The sequence below is a fragment of the Perca fluviatilis genome, chromosome 11, assembly GCF_010015445.1.
Source record: "Perca fluviatilis chromosome 11, GENO_Pfluv_1.0, whole genome shotgun sequence".
NCBI lineage: Eukaryota > Metazoa > Chordata > Actinopteri > Perciformes > Percidae > Perca > Perca fluviatilis.
This window is the reverse complement of record NC_053122.1, coordinates 33,270,556-33,290,795: the sequence shown is the minus strand read 5'-3', so window position 1 is coordinate 33,290,795 and position 20,240 is coordinate 33,270,556. Positions and strand designations below refer to the sequence as shown.

General features: G+C 41.1%; 1 protein-coding gene across 1 annotated transcript; it reads right to left on the bottom strand.

Annotated features, from left to right (window-relative positions):
- Window positions 1-5,329: 5,329 nt before the first annotated feature.
- Window positions 5,330-17,679, bottom strand: gk5 (glycerol kinase 5). The gene is made up of 16 exons (XM_039815267.1): window positions 17,554-17,679; window positions 17,112-17,205; window positions 15,861-15,936; window positions 15,633-15,726; window positions 15,266-15,397; window positions 14,965-15,040; window positions 13,771-13,832; window positions 13,606-13,679; window positions 11,027-11,087; window positions 10,188-10,314; window positions 8,681-8,785; window positions 8,399-8,493; window positions 7,856-7,959; window positions 6,828-6,884; window positions 6,629-6,762; window positions 5,330-5,984 (listed from the first exon to the last, which is right to left on the bottom strand). The coding sequence occupies exons 1-16, from the start codon at window positions 17,677-17,679 to the stop codon at window positions 5,815-5,817; spliced, it is 1,587 nt and encodes a 528-aa protein (XP_039671201.1). The 3' UTR covers window positions 5,330-5,814.
- Window positions 17,680-20,240: the final 2,561 nt, after the last annotated feature.

Sequence of the window (20,240 nt, the reverse complement as noted above, 5' to 3'; positions counted from 1 at the left end):
GGAAATATATACTAGGCTAATATATTCAAGAGACACACATCTTTTAATGATTTGAAAATGGTTAGCAGGGAGACACCAAATTGGGTCCGAGTCCCGTGGATGTACTGGTTCCCTAACGGGGGATCCTTACCCCAGTACTGCTCGACCCCCCCCCCCCCCCCCCCCCTTTTTTTGTGTTTTTTCTTTTTTCCAGCTGCCCCCCATGTTACTTCCGTATTGCTGATTTATCCTCGGTACTCGCCATGGTGAGAATTTTTTTTGGGGGGGTCCAAAAATGCGCGGTTTCTTCTTCCCTAACAAAATGCAGAAAGGATCAGCGGGCGATGGAATGAGGCGAAGAAGCCGGCGAGAGGAGTGGGCGGTGTAGAGAGAGAGAGAGAGAGAGAGAGAGAGAGAGAGAGAGAGAGAGAGAGAGAGAGAGAGAGAGAGAGGGAGAGGGAGAGCCGAAGGAGAGAGATGCTCTGCTGGAACAAAAAAAAAACGAGAAGGGGAAGGTGAGGAAAGAGAAGAAGAAGAAGAAAAAAAACCTGTGACGTCCACACAAGCCCCGCCGTGGCAGCTGATGCACTGCGACCAGATGGGTGTACATTGGCCAATGGCGGAGAGACGCACCGTTACGCGCACACATTATAAATAGAGCTCACACACACACACAATCATTTCGTATCATCAATTATATTATAATGGTTACATGCGTTTGGAAACATGCAGGCCGGGATCTCCATTTGAGCGTTATTAGAGTGTCTGCAGGCTGTGGGAGCCTTCAGCAAACGCAGGAAAAACGCAGAAATGGGCCATTTTTTCAGTGTTTCTGTGGAAAATATGGTTCTACTACAGGTATTCTTACAATTTGATGGTATCACAATACTATTATGTCATCCTGGTGTGTTCATAATGGTGTGATGCTCATCATCATCATGCATACCAGTCACCAAACCAATCCTAAAAGGCAAGAGTGCATTTCAACAGCAATGGCTGTAGCTACTGCTGCTCATCAACACACAAACACACACACACACACACACACACACACACACACACACACACACACACACACACACACACACACACACACACACACACACACACACACACACACACACACACACACACACACACATTAACGCCAGTGATCAGCCTATTTGAAGCCCATGAGGATGCTATGACTGGTTGAGCAAGATATTAGGAGCATTTGCCAATCCTTGTTGCTATGGCAATTAACCACTACTGAAACTGGAATGTGTTTGTGTGTGTGAGGAGAGAGAGAGAGAGAGAGAGAGAGAGAGAGAGAGAGAGAGAGAGAGAGAGAGAGAGAGAGAGAGAAGGCCGACATAATAGAGTGCATGATTGTAAACAGACGTGTCACAGTTAACAGAATATTTTTTTGTCCTGGGGACTAATGCAAAAATGCCATCTTACTCCACCATTATTCTATATTGATCCTAAATAAGCTTCACGTGCACAGAAAATATATTTCATTTGATGAGAGTCTCTCTGTTTTTGCCAGGGTGTACACATGTATGTCGTGCCAATGACTGACTGAGCTGAGAGAGAGGAGTTAGGTGCTTAAGCAGCAGGGGGAGAGGCTAAGACACTGACAAAAAAAAAAAAAAAAAAGGAAAAAAAGACAAAAGCTTAACTTCCAACCCCCTGACACTCCAGCAAACAATCCGAATGTGTCACAGAGACTGAGGAAGGAGAAGAGAGAGTTATATAATGACCCTTGATGCAGGGTTCAGCTCGGATGGGGGGAGGGGGACTGGAGTAGTGGTCGCATTGCATCTAGCTCCTGCTGTCAGATTGAATTTGTTGCAAGGCAGGGTCCACCACCACTCACACAATGCGGCACAAAGCACAATATCAGCACGCACACACACACACCCACACACACCCACAGAGAGCATTTTACTGATTAGGGTGAGAGTTGGCAGCACTGATTCATGTGCTAGACCTGTCTGTCGGACCCACTCTAGCACATTTTTCTCTGTGAATGCACCCCACTGCAAGCCAAGCCCACTGGCAAAAAAAACCCCAACCTGCCCATGTTGGAGTGAGGAAGCCTTTGGGTGCAGGAAGCAGGGGATTGATGCAGGAAAGCTATACTGTATGGATCTGCGTGATCTACACAAAACTTCTGTTCTTCCTCTGAGAGGACAAGCACACAATCCTCCCATTGTTTAGGAAAATCCCCCTTTTCCGTGCACTCAATTAGTGTCCCCTTCACCATACCAACACCATGGGCAGGAAAACACACTCCATTTGTTCTCAGTCACTCCATCCCGCAAGCTACCATAGCAACCCCTCACAGTGAGGTTTGGTCACATCAATGCGAAGCGATCCCTACACTCGCCCAAACAGCCTGCGTTTCTGATGATTCCCCCGAGGACGAGACAAGGCAAGACATTTCCCCAGAGTCCATCAGTCCTTTAGGCAGCATCTGTTCACTCACCGTGTCGGTGACACCTATGTACGCATGAGACACTCACAACACCACACTACAAGCAACTGCTGATCATTTACAGTTTTTGTCTTTTTTTATTCTAGCTCTTTCACATCTTACAAAGTACTTGACATTTTAATGCAATTTGGTAACAACATGTACGATCACACAAATGCATAATTTGTTATTTCACAGCAGCTTGGGAGGACATCTGCCATTCAAGAACTCAATCAAGTACAAGTGTTAGAAATATAATGTATTTACGATCTGAGGTATTCATGTTTGCATTATGCATAGTGTCACTTTGCACAACATACCTTTTTTTTTTTTTTTTTTTTTTAAATAAATTGATATTACAATATTGGGAAAGGCAAAAACATAATACCCAGCAAGTAGAATACATCTAGAATAGGATTCACGGTTGACATTTTAGTCATTTGTTAGCATTTCATCGTTGTATTTGTAACTTTGTCATCAGAGTTCATCAAGTCGTGTAAAAAAAAAAAGAAAAACATTTTCATGTGACATCAACGTGGCGGTCTCCCCACGGAACAATTCAACAATAAACACTAACTAACAATGGATACACAACAGATTGACAAGAAATACACATTCTAATTATGTTTCAGGCCAGTTCAGTTAATATGTATATCCCTGATCCACTTGTTCCACAGAGCATGCTCCATAGCAAAATGTGAGATTTATGTGTCAGCTGATTTTTATTTATTTATGACAGCTATTACAGCAAGGCTAAATGTTTAAATTCCCAACACATACCGATAAAAATCCTTCTCACGGTCAACTTCAACAAACAATCTTTTCCAAATAATTCCCAATGGAGATGTGCACAGAGCAAAGCCTATACAATTAGTTTTTGTTCCATTCACATTTAAACCAGTTTAAAGATATGTTTAAGTAACTGTGTGAAGTGTGCAGCTAGAACAGGATTATAAAAATGAAGCTGCTCCAGATTACCAAAAGGCAACATGTGTGAATGAATGAAATCTAGAAAAAACAGGCACGTATAAAAAGGCAAATATTAAACAGCGTTTGCTGAATGCCTGACACAACGAAAGCTTCTTCCTATTTAGAGCTTTCCGAGTCTTGAGGCGTCATGAAAAGAAGGTTCAAGCGTCTATTGCTTTTGTCCTCACAGAGTACCATGTGCAAATCTGATATCAATGATTTCAATCCTTCTTACCATGGTTGCTATGGTGGTTTATAAATTAAAAAAATTAGTCATTAGCGCCCCCATGTGGGAAAATGTGCAAATATTATCCAAGCCAGATAAAGTACTGGAATATGAAGAGGCACCAGTGGCTTAGGATGTGGAATGAATAATGGATAAGGTTGCTCTGGCGTGAAGAAAGAAGGTGTAGTAACTTCAGTATGAGGCAGCAACAGAGGCTGGGAATGTGGCCGACGGGCGGCGCTATGGCCTGGATCTCACCTGTACTGGACCTTTCCCCACAACCTTCAGCTGTGTTTCTTTTTACAGTAGGACAACAACAAAAAATGCTGTTATTTCCCCTCAAAAGACTAAGTGGCTGCTGTTAAAAGGTTGGGCAGCACACCAAGTCACCATCACCAAATCATTTACGTATCATTTCTGTGTATCATTTAAAGGAACACGCCGACTTCCTGGGACTGTGTCTTATTCACCGTGTCCCCCAGAGTTAGATAAGTCCATACATACCCTTCTCATCTCCGTGCGTGTCGTAACTCTGTCTGACACACCCACCGCTAGCCTAGCTTAGCACAGATCCTGGAGGTAACCGGCTCCATCTAGCCTACTGCTCCCAATAAGTGACAAAATAACGCCAACTATTCTCCACAGAAGGTGAAGTACTGCTACTTGGGTGGAGTGATTTGCTCGCAGCACTTGAGAAGCCCCGTGGTGAGGAGCAGAGAGTTGCTTTTCAGCAGTGCTTCGCCTTCTGAGAATATAGTTCCCAGTATGTATACGGTTAGAAGATGGCTGTGTGTCATGTGACCTTGTTATTTGTACACGCTGTGACTCTACAAATCACAACATGTAAATAGGAAAATGTTGGTGTTATTTTGTCACTTATTGGGAGCAGTAGGCTAGTTGGAGCCGGTTACCTCCGGGATCTGTGCTAAGCTAGGCTAGCGGTGGGTGCGTCAGACAGAGTTAGGACATGCACGTAGATGAGAAGGGTATGTATGGACTTATCTAACTCTGGGGGACACGGTGAATAAGACACAGTCCCAATAAGTTGGCGTGCTCCTTTAAGATTTACCCTTAAATGAGTTTAGACACAGCTGATCGTTGTTATATCTTAAATCTAGGGCTTTACCGAATGGAATTTACATTCAAACAGTCCCTCCAGAAAAACGCGATTATGCGATCGCATAATTCAATGCATAATCAGCCAAAGTCAGCATATTTATGCGGGGGCCGCATTTTTTCAAATATGCTGCGCTTTCGCCGCATAAATTGCCGATTTTCGCGCATTATTTCATAATTCCTGCATTTTCGTTGCAAAAAAGTCACATATATCTTAGCAGAAAGTTGAAAAATGTTGTGTTTACTTCACACAAGAGCAGCCATTTTCCCCTGCTGCCATGGGAACGTTAGGAAGTAACTTAATTACGCGACATGAACATCATCAAAAAGCAGGGTGTTGGGGGAATCACTTTTTTTTCTCTTTTTCATCAAACCGCAGTTTTCGCAAGTTCCAGCAATTTCATCGCATAAAATTGCATAAATATCCCGCATATTCCAAGAAAACGTGCTGCACAATCAAGGATTTTTGACCGCAACAATCACAAAAAAACTCTTTTTTTCTGGAAGGACTGATTCAAAGCTTCTACTGAGGTTTTCGAATGAAGCTTCGAATGGCAGTGGTCGTATTTTGTGACGTCATCACCCTACATTTCTTTTTGAATAAGATAATTTGTTGGAATAAATGTCTTTTTTTTTTTTTTATTAAATCAACTAATGAATAAAGCTCGTTAGTTTTGTCAACGTACACTCATGTAGGCAGCAGGCTAATCCAATAAGGGCATAAAAATAGCAACATTATGCTAAGACAGAAACAACGCGTTATTGGAAACAATCCTACGCAGCCACCACAGGAATCTAATTCTACAAATATGTTTAATAATAATATTAATTCATAATATTATGAATGGAGCTAAATTAGTATCTGCAACTGTGGAAAAATACTGTGTTTAAACAGAATGAGTAGACATGCACAAAATGAAAGCTGCGCAGTTGATTTAGAATTTGAATGTCAACGTTATGAATGAAGCTTCGAACTATTCGGTATAGCCCTACTTACAACATTATTTTCTTCAAAAAACCATCTGCTTTAGTCTAGCCCTTGATCTCCTTGTGTGTGCACCCCGTATCAAGGCTTATACCAATTCATGGAGCGTTGGATAGCTCTCTCCCAGCTCTGGAGGACAGGGATGTATTCCTGACTGGGGCTGTGAGCACCGCTTTTTGGGGTTCCTTTGGGCAAGAAGGCCTCGTCGGTGGTCTGCAGCTTCTTCAGCTCTTCCTTGGTCTTCCAGAAGCCTGCAGTGACAGTGGAGGACAGTGGGAGATAACAAGAAGTCCTATGAATGCAGAATGAAGCAGTGTGAGTGATATAAATGAGTCTATGCAGCCAAACAAACTGCTCATCAATGGCTGAAAGTGGTTAAGAACTTCTACGTATCACCCAACACAAAAGAACTTCTCAAACACGTGCTTCACATTAATATTATCATCTGCACCACCTGCTTCTGGCATGTTATATAACGACAAGAACACATTCATCTTCCAGGTTTGATTTGATTAAGCACCGACTAATGTATAACAATCTAATTACATAACGTGCATAATTAAATGGAAAACCGGTTACATAACAAAGAGCAGCATTTCATTTGGCTTCTTGCCAGTGCCAGGATTAAAAATAGGACTTTTGATCAGAACTTTTGAAATGCAACTCAATGTCATCATGCCCGAGCGTTGTGATATTTTTAGAGAGAAAATCAAAGGGCCATATTGAAGGTACAGAGTAACATTAAACTGCTTTTCTTTTTCTTTGTGCTGAGCAGCCTCTCTTAAGACACAGCTTCACAAGGCTCACTGTTATAACCCAAAAGAACTGCAAAATGTTTGGAATTTTGATAAGCATACAGCCTAATGTACATGTGGTGGCGGGAGTGCCTGCATACCCACTCCGAGTCCAGCGACGAAAGCAGCCCCTAGACACGACATTTCGCAGTTTTGGGGTCTGGCTACCTTTCTGCCAAACAGGTTTGCAGTCAGCTGCATGACAAAGTCGTTGGAGGAAACGCCGCCATCCACCCTGAGACAGAAAGAAAAAAAAAAAAAAAAAAAAAAAGGGGGAAAAGTGGTGGAGGAAAACCGCACCTGATCTTTGTGATGGGAATGTTTTCTCTCAGCATCGTGTCATAAAGCTGCTTGTTCCTGCAAAGAATAAGACAAGTACAAGGAGACAATGAGTATGTTTACATGCACACTGATATTCCACTAATATTCCGATATTCTCGAATTTGATATCATGTAAACAGCATATTCAGTTTAGATACTCAGAATAAGGTTTTTTTCCGAATATAGCATTTTCCCGGTTAAGACGTGCGATATGCCGGTGTTGTTCTGGTTTTAGAAGCATTCTTTGAACATGTATAGAGCGCATTCAGAATCTGTGTCTCAATCAGGGTTTTTACTGTAGTTTGGGACGCTTTACAGCCTCTTGCCTGTTTACAGCTTACCGCCAGCTCTGCGCGTTGCTCTGGTTGTTGGACACAAACCAACAGTTTAGGGCTGCGGTAGAGATGCATGACCAAAAGAAAAGCTCACATCTCTGGTCAGAAGGAGAAACCCAGCTACTTTTATTATTTTTGGGGCATTTTAGGCCTTTATTTGTATAGGACAGCTGAAGTCATGAAAGGGGAGAGAGAGAGAGGGAATGACATGCAGCAAAGGGGCCGCAGGTCGGAGTCCAAACGTGTCGAGGAGAAAACCTCTATATATGGGCGCACGCTCTACAAGGTGAGCTACCCAGGCGCCCAGCTACTTTTGAATATTATATAAGTCTTGGATGTTTTTGGATATGCGCAAACATTGATACGGCGACCTTTTCAAGAAGCTGGTTGAAGAAATGAAAGAGGGATGCTGTGTTCGCACGGTCAAACAAGTCCACCGCCGGTGGAAAACTTTGAAAAAAAATCCTATTTTGCACGGCTGCGTGTAAACGAGAATATTAGTGGAATATTCACTTTTATTGGTCTAACGGCTTAGTCAAAATATTGTCTTTTTTTTTTTTTAAATAGAGGCCAAAAACTGAATATTATGTGCATGTAAACATAAGTCACTATCAGTTTGGCATGAATAAGAAAAGAAGGTCGAACAGAAACTCTCTCTTCAATATGACTCACCTGAAGGCGACAGACTCCAGAATGGCCCGGACCAGATGGCTTTTAGTGGTGGTAGGTTTGAGGCCCATGAGGGAGGCGCAAGCTTTGGGATCATTCAGAGGAGCCTTTGGTTAAATGAATACACAAACTTGTCAAATGTCTATTAAGTGAAAAACAGACCTGGTACAACAAAATCTCATGTCTTTTGCATTCAAGCGAAACCTGACAGCCTCTAGTCAGCAAGAGTGCAGCTTTACTGTTTTACATGGTTACTGTATGTAGCCTTTAAATATAAACCATTCCATTTGGTAATCACATGCATATAAAACTATGAACATCCAAGACACACACTTACAAAGGCCAGTTCACAATGGAGGGCAGAGAAGAAAAAAAAAAAGAGACACATAACCATGTTACACAGAGACAAAATAATAATTAAAAAAAGTAAATCCATACCTATATTGGTTAAAAACTATCGGTGCCAGAGAGAATACACTTATTGTTTTGCTTTGGGTCAATACAGTTATGTACATCTGTGTCATCAAAGTAAACAGATTTTTCTACCTGCAGACCACTGAAGGAAGGAACGAAACACACTCCATCTGAGTCGCTGACACTGCAGGCCATGCTGCTGGTGTCCCGGACGTCGGAGAAGAGCTCTGCAACAACAACACGCAGGTTTCACACACGCCCTCTGAATCTGTCAGTCGCTAACATGGGTAACGTTCAATGACTCCATTATTGTGTTTTTAATGTAACCTAACAAAACATTTCAGCCACAATTTCTGGCTAATAAGATGAAAAAGAAATAATCATCAGAGCTACTGTATACTACTCATTGCTCACCCAGCTCCTGTGCCCATTTGATGGCAGTGCCTGTGTCTGCTGCGTTGCCCTCCGCCAGATACACCACCTCTGAGCCGATCTTCCAACCCACCAGAGGATACAGACCTACAAAGAACAAACACTGGCGTGTAATAGTGTATGGACAAATCTTCACGCATGTGTATTGTTACATCATGATGCACCGGTTGGTTTCTATTGGCCACCGGGCTGGGGTGGGTGTGCCTTATCTGCGTCACATAGCTGAAAAGCGGCATGTTGCGGTGGTACAGCTCAGTGAGAGACTGCTGAAGAAGAGGATTGGGTTTTCTGACTTTTAGGGACGTTTCCCCACCGACTGTACGGAGACGGCAACAACAGGAACGCTGATACGGAAAGCTGACCAATCAGAGCAGACTGGGGTTTTATCAGGAGGGGGCAGGAGACAGGCGCTCCTACAGTGCGTCTCCGACAGAGGGTGAATGAAGGTGCAGCAGCCATGGGCAGTATGAGAAAGATGAAGTGTTTTTTGAACATTAAAGGATGTAAACATGTTTTAGCAGTAGAAAACAAAATACAAGTGAGAACCTGACAATGCTATATAATAGGTGCCCTTTAAGTCTGCATTTTCAAAGTCTAACAAATTGACTGCCAACTGAGTGTCAACGCTGTTTGACACCGCACCGACTGACGAGTGAAGGGAACGGGCTGCACAGCATCGAAGCTGAGGACACGTCGGGCCGAAGGACGCCAGGTAGGCCCTCTCACCCAGGGGTCTGCAACGGTTTTTTAAGCCAAGGACCCATTAACTGAAAGAGAGATGGAGCTGGGACACACCGAATTACATATATTTTATCAAATGAAGTTGCATATTAAACTGGGCCTACAATAACTTGTAGAGCGGCCTAAAGCCTTTATACATACCTTTTTTTGTATAGAATACTAAGCTATTCAAATAGCCTACTAATTGTTGGCATGATTTTGTAAATCATGTTTTAATGTTAAACATACATTAGTGACTACCTTACCTACAGGCCAGTAAGTAGTGGGGATTTATATTTGCTAATAATATGTTGGATTTATGTTTATGATTATTTTTTGGGCATTTTTAGGCCATTATTGTCAGGACAGCTGAAGAAATTAAAGGGGAGAGGGGGAGAGAGAGAGAGAGAGAGAGAGAAAGGGCCGCAGGTTGGAGTTGAACCTGGGCTCGCTGCGTCGAGGAGTAAACCTCTATATATGGGCCCCCGCTCTACCAACTGAGCTTTCCGTGCGCCCAAAACTTTCAAAAATTAACAATAATTTCGAGGCCCCTCTGCATTAACTCTGAGGACCCCCTTAGGGGTCCCGGACCCCCTGATGAAGATCCCTGCTCCAACCCTTACCTTCAGGCGGGCAGCGAAGAGGCTAGCTTTTCTAGTTTTCAAATGCACAAATAAAAACCAAGTCCTGTTATAATCCTAGACGTAACGAGGTTAGCCAAGTTTCCCCAGGGTTGGTTATGCTGTGACAGGATTTTTGCTTAACTTACCTGCTACAGATGTATGTGGTTTGCTTCCGGTGTTGATGTCCACGAAGGTGCCTGTTCCCATGGTGATTTTGACATCACCAACGTCAAAGCAGCACTCTCCAAACACGGCAGCCTGCTGGTCCGCCATCTATGGCAGAGGGTAAGAGGAAGTATATTGTAAAAACAAAACCTGAAACAGGTTGAGCCTCATCTAAGCAACACCGGAAATGATAAGGGACAATCCAAACAAATCCAATTCTGTCAATGTATATTGTTTATGTAAAGAGATATTTTTCTTCGGTTATTTTTCTACTCAGCGGTTAGTTTTATAGATTCCACTATTATTTAGCACTTTGGGACTTTAAATTGTTTCATGCTTTTGAGTACGATTTTACTTCCTGCCTTTGTCCTATATATTTCCTGTTTGTGTCTCACTTCTGGTTAGTCATCCCGAAGAAGGCCCGTGTGCCGCAACGCATTGGTGTTGTTTTTTTTTCCTCTTGCCATGCATTAGCCGTTTTAATAAAGGCTTTTTAACTTTTTCTTCAACAAGAGTGCCTTGGTTTTCACACTGTTCTAATTGCTAAGGGACAATCCAAGTTTGACTAAGAGGAAGAGAAGTCAAGTTTCAATACCTCATTATTCAAAAGGGCAGGGCATCTTTCCACCAGGAATTCTGCTTTCTGTTAAGTTATCTTCCTGTCACACACTCCTAGCTGATGATTAACTAATGGTGACTAATGACATAATGGTGGTGACATCAACTTAGCCACGCTGGCATAAAGGGAATCAAAAGGTTGCAATCAATGTTTTAATTATAAATCGCACTGTGGGTGACACCCCAGACCTTGACAACTCACCACTGACATGATAGGAATGGAGACTCCGAAGATAGACGGGTCTGTGGAACCAAAGTCCTGGCTGATGCATCATGGGGGAGAGACCAGACATAATGCATCATCTCACACTCTTCATCCACAATCATTACATCGTTGTAATGATTACAAATAACACATCAAACACAGCTCATATTATGCTCATTTTCAGGTTCATAATTGTATTTAGAGGTTATATCAGAATAGGTTGACATGGCTTAATAAAAAAAAAAACATGCACAGTGGCTAGGTAAGGACTACTAGCCAGTCAGAGTATAAGGGCGTGCCATGCTAGCAGCTAGGCGAGCATTGTAACGTGTGTTACAAAGTGACGCACGTTTGTCTCTGAACTAAAGGCTGGACTACAATAGAGCTGTTTGGAGCAGTTTGTGAACAGTGTTTTCTGTTGGAGATGGTAAGTCCCTTTGGGGTGGACTTTGGGCTTTTTCACTTTGTAAACCTATAACGTGCACAAAAAGATATAGATATATAACACAATAAAGGAAAGGCACAAGGCAAAAAGCATAATATGAGCACTTTAACTCTTACGCACACAGAAATGTGCTTTTATAGTTTTCTTTTAAAATGACTTAAAGCAATCTGACTAATGTCTAATAAGACAATGCAACTCTTAAAACTGGTGGGGCCGGGTATCATTCAAAATTTTGCAATACCGGTAGCGATACCAATACTGTAACTTTGATACCAGTTCCGGAACGATACTTTTTTTGATACCAATTTCATAAAATCTATTTTAACAACAACAACAACATTGCGGTACAAATCTTTGAAATTATTTTCCAGCTCCTACTACGTGAGCCCCATATCTCTGTGCGTAACGTAGAGTTTTTGCTGCGTGTCTCTACGTCGCATAACGTTAGACAGCCATCCTCCTCAATAGCATTTAAAGCTACAGACACAGAAATGGCACATACTAAGGAAAGCTCATTGTGGGACTGGCTCTAGTGGCTGTAATTCTGCACCAAGGCTGAATTTCAGGAAAGAGACTTCAGATACAGTATTAGGGGACCACTAAGGTCTATATAAAAGCATCCAAAAAGCAGCATGTCATAGGACCTTTAAACAATGGTTTCTATATTTTGTGTGCTTTTGACCGCTTAATACAAAGCAATATGTATTTGTCACAGGGTACATGTAGAGTTGTGAGCAATTCAACTAAAGAATGATTTAGTTTTAGAGGCCTGAAGAGGTAACATTTTTATAGTATTTTTAGAGAAACAGAATGGATGGAGTCTCAGTCTGTCTTTCGATTTTTTCCGACAACTGTTCATCTGATCGACTTCACACTTGGTGGGTGTTTTACTGAGGACCCAAGGAAGTGCAGTGTCGAGTGTGAGCTCTTGAGATCTACGAGGCATATTTATTAGTAGTGCTTTGTATAAACACTGTGTAGTTTATTGAGAGGGGACCCCTATTAACTGTTACACCGCTGAACAGCATGCTGGGTAAAGTTCGCTCTACGTTGCTCGCTACAGTTCATTCAAGAGCAGATGAAGAAAGAGAGACTGGAGATGTTACATTGCAGCATACTCAAACATTTCAAGAATCAGCATTGTTGCGTGTGACTATGTCATGGCAGTTGTATCACTCAGGACCCAAGGAAGTGCAGTGTTGAGTCAGTGTGAAGTTTTTGTTTGTTTTTCTTATTTTTTACCCTAGTAATTATCTTACAATCCTTTAAGGTGACTACACACCGAACCGATAATCGGCTGTTGGACAGTCTGGCGAGGTCAGTGACTTGAGTCTGTTCGGTGTGTTCCGTGCCGTCGTCCGTCCGATGGGCCGGTCGGCCTTCATTTTGGATTATTTGACATGTATAATCGGCGGGGTGGGCACTGCCGGCAGTCAGGCTCAAATGACCCATCGGATGGTAGAGTGCTAACCCGGAAACGGGGAGCGGAATGAGCGTGACTAGAGTCTCTCAAAATCTGATGAAAATCTTTTAAACTGTAGATCTGAAATGAAGACAGATTCAGCAACTGCACGGCCTATTTCTCACTGAAAATGTTTTCAGAAACACGTTTCGGTGAACTATTTTAGTACAATATGAGATCGTATTCTGAACAAGCTGCCATGACAGCCTGTCTTTGAATTTCCGGAGAAACCAGACCCACGTGATGCGTCCAATCAGCTGCCGGCTTTCTATTTTGGGCGACAATACAGATTAGCGCTGCCTGCTGTTATGGAGACGTATTACATCTCGCCGCTTTGGTGTGTTCCGAGGTACTTTTTTGACCAATTCGGGGAGACTGATCAGCCCAACTGCCTTTTCTGCCGAGGGTCGGCTGTCTGGTCAGTGTGTCTGGGCCTTTAGATTAATGTCACAATCACTTGTGTGGATCCTGATCCCCAAATTGAGAAACAATGACTTAAAGTGTTATATTACTTCTGACATCTGGGTTACAGGTCAAAAACTGTGAAATGCTGAGAAAGTACACTTGTGGTGAATGCGATAGAGTGTATGCTTTCATAATGAAATAAGTTTACTGACTTAGACATGACTCATGTATCAGCTGGAATTTTGAAGGAAATGGTTGACTCACCCTGTGTTTTCTACTTTGGGAAAAATAGAGAGAGGCAGAGAAACAAGAGAGCTGAGAAACCCACTCCAGCACATCTGTGAAAAAGTCACATAACACTGATATGACAAAAAAAAAAAAAAACTCACACCAACATTTAGAAAAAATGTCAATAAACTCACACCAGACCTGATAGGGGTCGAAAATTCCTGTTGAACTGGCATTAGAGTAGTCGGTGGCATGCACCTCACCTAAAACAAATTTGGTGACACAAATGAATATATCACAAAATCTGTGTACAAAAAAAAAGAAGAAAAAAAATGCAATTTTCAAACAGTGATGCAATAGGATTGGAAACACAAAAGAACATTCTTTCCAAAGCCCTATTCGCACAAGACTAGTATTACCAGGGGACCCCGTGTGATTTAGAAATGAGTCCGAGTTTCGTGCAGCCCATTTGCAGGGGATAAGCAAAGTATGTACAATTAGCAGTCAAAAGTTTGTACATTTTTTTCTCATTCAGCTGAATAGGAAAGTGTGTCCAAATTGTTGACTGGTACTGTATTTTTCTAGAATATACCAACATTATCCCTGGATATGATGTCAAGGCTCTGTGTGGCTGGGTTGGTTCAGTGGGTAGAGCAGGCGCACATATACTGAGAGGTTTATGCCTCGACGCAGAGGTCCAGGGTTCGAATCCGAAAAGCCCAAAAAGTAATCTTTAAAGGCTCTGCATAATATCCGCTTCCTGAACGACAAGAGCAATGGCTGCTCAGAAGACAACAAAAGGCATTGCATGCACAAAGAGACACTAATGGCTGTGTGGGGTGAACCGCATTACCAAAAGCAATTTGTTCAAATGGTTTTGAAAAATATTCACAAAGACCCTCTCCTTTATGCTTATGCAAAATAGGTCTCAATGCCTTTGGCCATATGAGCCTCCAGAATTTGCACCCAAAATGCTGTCAAAACTTTTCCTTTGTGATTTCCAATGCAGCCTCCATAATTCTTGACTGGGAAAGAGGCAGAAAAAAAAACTGCGTACCCCAAATCATCGAGATGCCAGATTCACACTGAACTAATAATATCAGTTTTATTATACTGTGTTTGGTGAAATATGGTAGGTAATTTCCAGTGGAATTTTGACTTGACAAATTACGGACAAAGCAGATTGGCACGGGATTAAGAACACAGACGACCTCTGTAATTATTAGTACTAGTACTAGAGGTGCACAGATAATACTAGTCCTGTGTGAATAGGGCTTAGGACTTAAAATCCAGATGGTGTGAAATGCAATCCACTGGACAAATGTTCTCAAAACAAATTGTGCTCATAGGAAGACAGCATTTGCACGAGCTTCACATATAACATGCCACACCCACCTTTGGTGAGTTTGAACAGGAGCCAGGTGTCTATTGTTCCAAAGCAGCAGTTACCTTCAGCTACTGCTTGACGAACCTAAAAGAAGAAATGACACATGATGAGGCTCAAAAAAAGAAGTGAAGGAATGAGGATTGTTCTGGTCACAAAAAACAGACTGTCCCTGTTTGCTGCAATTGCATATTTTGCATTTCCTTCTTTATAATTAACCCTTCAACACCACAGCCTGGGAGGCTTGCACTAGGTTTGAGATCCTATCAGTTCACTGCTTTAAATGTCAGCCTGACACACACCCGAACACACCTGCTTGTAGTTTGTTAGGGCCCAGACGAGGCGGAAGGTGACGTGTTGAGTGGAGAAGGTAATAAGACTTGCTGCAAGCATCCGCTTCTGCCTGGTCATAAAGTAGAGCATCCTCATCATGCCTTTGATTGCCTACAGTTGTCATGAAAAGTTAAACAGTCAAAGCCATACTGTATGAACAGAAGGCACATGATATTCAGCGCTGATCGGACGGTATGTCTCTGTCAAATAAAAGTTGTCTTTACCAAGGCTGCATTCGAATGATTTAGAAGTTCTAGTATTTCATCTCTCGCCTCTTAACTTCCAAACGTATTCACTCAAAGTACATGCGAGGCAGAGATGCAAAGCAGTCAGAGTTAAAACTCACTTTCAAGGTGCAGGAACTGTTCCAGGATTTCACCAGGTCTGCAGCCCTCTGATCCTGCCAGCTTATGAAGTTATGGAAAGGAACCCCAGTTCTTCTGTCAGAGTGAAAGAGAGGAAATAAACTGAAGCCGAGATGGAGCCAGGATGGTAAAAAACTATACGAAGGAAAGTTTGCCTACAAGTCATTTGGCTTTTTTGGAAGTAACTGGATTAATTATATTCATTTTACCTGTCCCATGTTGTGAAGGTGCCTCGTTGAGTGGAGATGCCCAGGGCGTCTATCTGATGCATTTGGACTCCTGCATCTACATCATGAGTACAGCAGCACAGGCACACACATTAAAATGGTTATGGTGAGGGACTGAAAAATATTTTTGAAATACAGACTCCGACATTGAATTTATTGACAAATGTCCCATGTAATTGGGCTGCACGATTATGGAACAAAATCACCACTGGTCAACATTGAAATCATGATTATTTAAGACTAATTGACTTTTGGAAAAATGGCACCTTTATAGAACTTAAAAAAAACAGTGAAACCATTAAACAAATCAACAGTGAAAACACCTGCAGTAGATCTGTGCAATTTCCCTTCATACTTTTCCTGTTGAACTTTTTGAATTGCCCTTCAGAACACAAAATAAGAGATCACTTGCGAAACGCAATGTGCAAAATAATGTTTTTTTTTCTCGATTATATTGTTTTTGTGATCGCTAGGAGCCAAAAGCGCAATCAAAATTTGACTAATTGCTCAGCCCTACCATGTAACAGTATCCAGGTGTACCTACAGAACTGGCATCTTAATAATGCATTAGTCAAAGGGTGTGCCTATTATCATGCATCCATTCTAACTCGTTGGTATGGTTGTGGATAGGCATGGACTTAATGTTCCCGAGAGGCAATTTGTTGTACAGTATAGGCATATTAACACATAATGCACAACACAAACATTGAACCAGACATCTACAGCAATTTATCTAACCCATGACATACACACATCAATAAATAGAATACAATAAAAATTAGTATGTTGCTCTTCCCTAAAAGGCCTAATGTCATAAATAAATTAAACTACTGCACAGTATTTCACATATATTCCTCCTCCAGTCATACCCCTCCCCACATATTATTTAATTTGGTTATTGCCATGGGAATGAATGAGATTTTTGCTTGGTTGGTTCTGATGTTAGGGTATCTATATCTATGACCAGAAGGGAGCGGCTTGAACGCCACTGAAAGTGGATGGGTTGTATCCATGCAAACCTTGTCTGCCTTTTGTGCCAATCTGCTCAGATATAGTTGGTACAGGTCTACCTGTTGCTTACCGATGATTTTCCCACAGGTTTTAACAATCTTCCCAAATTTATTCCTATGGGTGATTTTTGAATGTCCATACCAGCATACAATACAGTAGGAGAGAATACTCTCGATAAAAGTACTTGTAGGTGTAGCAACAGAAACAATTGTGCAACCATACCTTGCACAGCTCCTTTGACCACAGTGACAAACCCTTTCCATATCGCATCTGGGTCCATCTCCACATACCCTACCTCTGGATACAAGGGAACAACCTGGATACAAGCATTACCAGAATAAGAAACATGAAGATCAGCTTCAAAATATTAGATTTAGATTTAACATTTAGATCTAGTATTTAACATTTAGATTTAACATTTAACTTTTAATTTTACTTCTATAAACATATTGTTGACAATTGCATATAACGTGTTGTTTTACACAAATTTACAGTATATCTTAAATTTGAGAAAAATGAGCTTATTAATCAAAATATATCAGCTATACAACTGTATGGGGAATTGTACATTTGGCGCCCCATAGAGTTATGTGTAGCAAACAATGCAAGTATGTGGAACAAATTGATTACTATGAAGCCCAAAGGACAGACAGGATATGAATACCTTGGCGGTGCATGCTCCTTGGATTTTCGCCTCCTTGTCGTAGACCTGACATCTGATGGATGTTGTCCCGACGTCCACCGACAAAATGAAGCTTTCCTTCTTGAAACCGTTCCGCTGACACCCCATAGTAGTAACGTCTGTCCTACTCTTCCTCAGATCTGTCCCAGGTCCTCCATGCTTAATATTGGTCTTGTTTACAGCCTAGTAGATGACCCATCCCCCCGATACCTTATCTGAACCGGGTGAGCTGTCGGATTGGGGCTGTAACTCGACCTTCGCACCGCGGATTCTTCTAAATCCAGTTCTACCTGTTTTTTTACATCTAGTTTCTAGAGGCTTTGTGTGCACAATTAGAGAGAAGCAGTGGTTGGCAATTGAAATCTTAGACCTTAAGCTCCCACTAACAATGCTCGTTTAATATTATAAAAGTAGGACATCACGAAAGTTAAAGGTGGTCAAGTCAAGACCTTGCTACCACTTTGTTACCGTTTAGTCATTAATAGTACATCTATAATACACACTGTGCGTATAAAAGGTCAACGAGGTTCAGTTCTGCTAAACAACACATTGTGTACTTTAGTCGAAACACACTACGTATCCTAGTGAAATTAAAGTCAGTTTATGGTCTTGAGTGGTGGCGATATGAAATACATAGCACTTAGCTAGCTAGCTGAAGCACGAGTTGACCAATTCACAAGTCCGGTTAAGCTAGCTAGCTAACGTTAGCGGTCAAAAGATGAAATTTGAACAGTTGCCCGAAAAACACTCCCTAACATGATTTCCCCCCCTCTCAATATTATTCACTGTCTGCTACCCAAATTTACCCAATATGTGTTCATAGCAGCATAGAGATGGGCGGGTGATACCGAAGCTTGTTTCACTCATGTGAAGCGCACTGCTTCAACGTTCTCTTTCTTAATACATCCATGTTTCAACACATTAGTTTGTATCGGAACTTGTGTCAAATACGGGAATACCACGTGACTGATGACGTTCGGCGTTTCAAACGTCACTGGTGCCTCTTCGGAAAGCGCTTCATTCATATCCATGTTTATGTACTTTTTTTGTTGTTGTTGTTGTTTGTAATGTCTCTGTTATTTCTCATTTGTATTGCCTCGTATCGTCGTATGTTTCTATTTTAATTTTTTTAATTTTCATAAGTTTGTGCACTTGTTGTTCACGTGCTGTCATTCCTTACCTTTTTTTTTGTAAACTGCTTTTTGTCAATAAAAAATAAAAAAAATAAAATCATTCATATCCATGAATTTAAATTGTGGAAACTGTAGAGCTTTTTTTCCCCTGAAACCTCTGACTAATTGTAAATGTATGTTTTCATGTACCTCTTTTTATTGTTATTTTTTTTCTATGTAATGATTATCGTTTGTATTGCTTCGTATGTTTTTTTATTTTTTTTATTTTCATAAGTTTGTACACTTGATGTTCATGTGCTATTAGCTACTGTTTACCTGATTCTCTGCCTAGTACACTGCATTTCGTCAATAAAAAAAAAAAATATATATATATTCATATCCATGACCAACAACAACAACAAAAATCATGTCCATGACCTGCTAAATATTTGTCTGTTCGGTCTGTTTACAAGACACAATGTTTTAATAAAGTATTAAAAAGAAGAAGAAGAAAAATCACTTTGGCTGTAATAATCTATATTTCTCCAAATTCTTAGATATTGATAACAAATGTAATTTATGTAATAATGAACCAGCATCGTTAATTCTTATATTTCATTGAATCCTCAGGTCTCTATACAAACAATAGTTTGTGGTTGTAAAGTTTCATGAGGCTGTGATTATCATGTATCACCTATCATGTGATTAGGTCACAACAGGTAATTTTATACAGTGAGGTCAAGTTTCAGAAAATGGTCTCACAATGAAATGGCTACTAAGGATACTAATCCTCATCACGCAAATCTTTACAATGGGCTCACTGAATCCCCAAGAGTCTCAGCTTTCCAGTCACACCCAATTTATGCAACCCCAAAAGGGTTATGGGCCTAAACCATTTTAGGATAGAACAGAATAAAATAACACATTTATACTGCATAAGAAAAACTGCATGGTTTTGCCCCAAACTGCAGCATAATGCGGGCATGTCTGTAAAGGGGACACTTAAAATTTCATTTCATTTATTATACATTTTTTTAAAGTAACATTTAAAACCAGCAGGTTCCTGTTCTGCAGAAACATAGAACATAAAACACAGTTACAGCATATAAAGACAGAAACACATGTACAGGACATTAGCATGGGCTAGACAGAACAATACAGACAGTGCAAACAGTGCATACAATACATGAACAATCAATGAGTGCAAGTGTAACTGCTGAGAAGGAACAGTTTGTAGGCATATGCCTTTTTGAAACATGTGATGGATGGTAGTATTCTGATGTGATTTGGAATGTCATTCCAAATGTTGGTGTATGTATGAAAAAGGATTTCTGACCATAGTTGTGGGTACCCATAGAACCCATTTTCATTCTAATATCTTGGGTGATATGTCAGGGGTCCCATTTAAAAAAAGGCCTTGCCAGTTTTACCATCGCAAAAAAAAATCCTTATACACTGAAGTGTCTGTGACGGGGAGATTCCGAAAGTAGTTGTCGTTGAATCCGGTTGAATCCAAATATTTATAGTCTATGGTTGAATCGCATAAAATACGTGTGA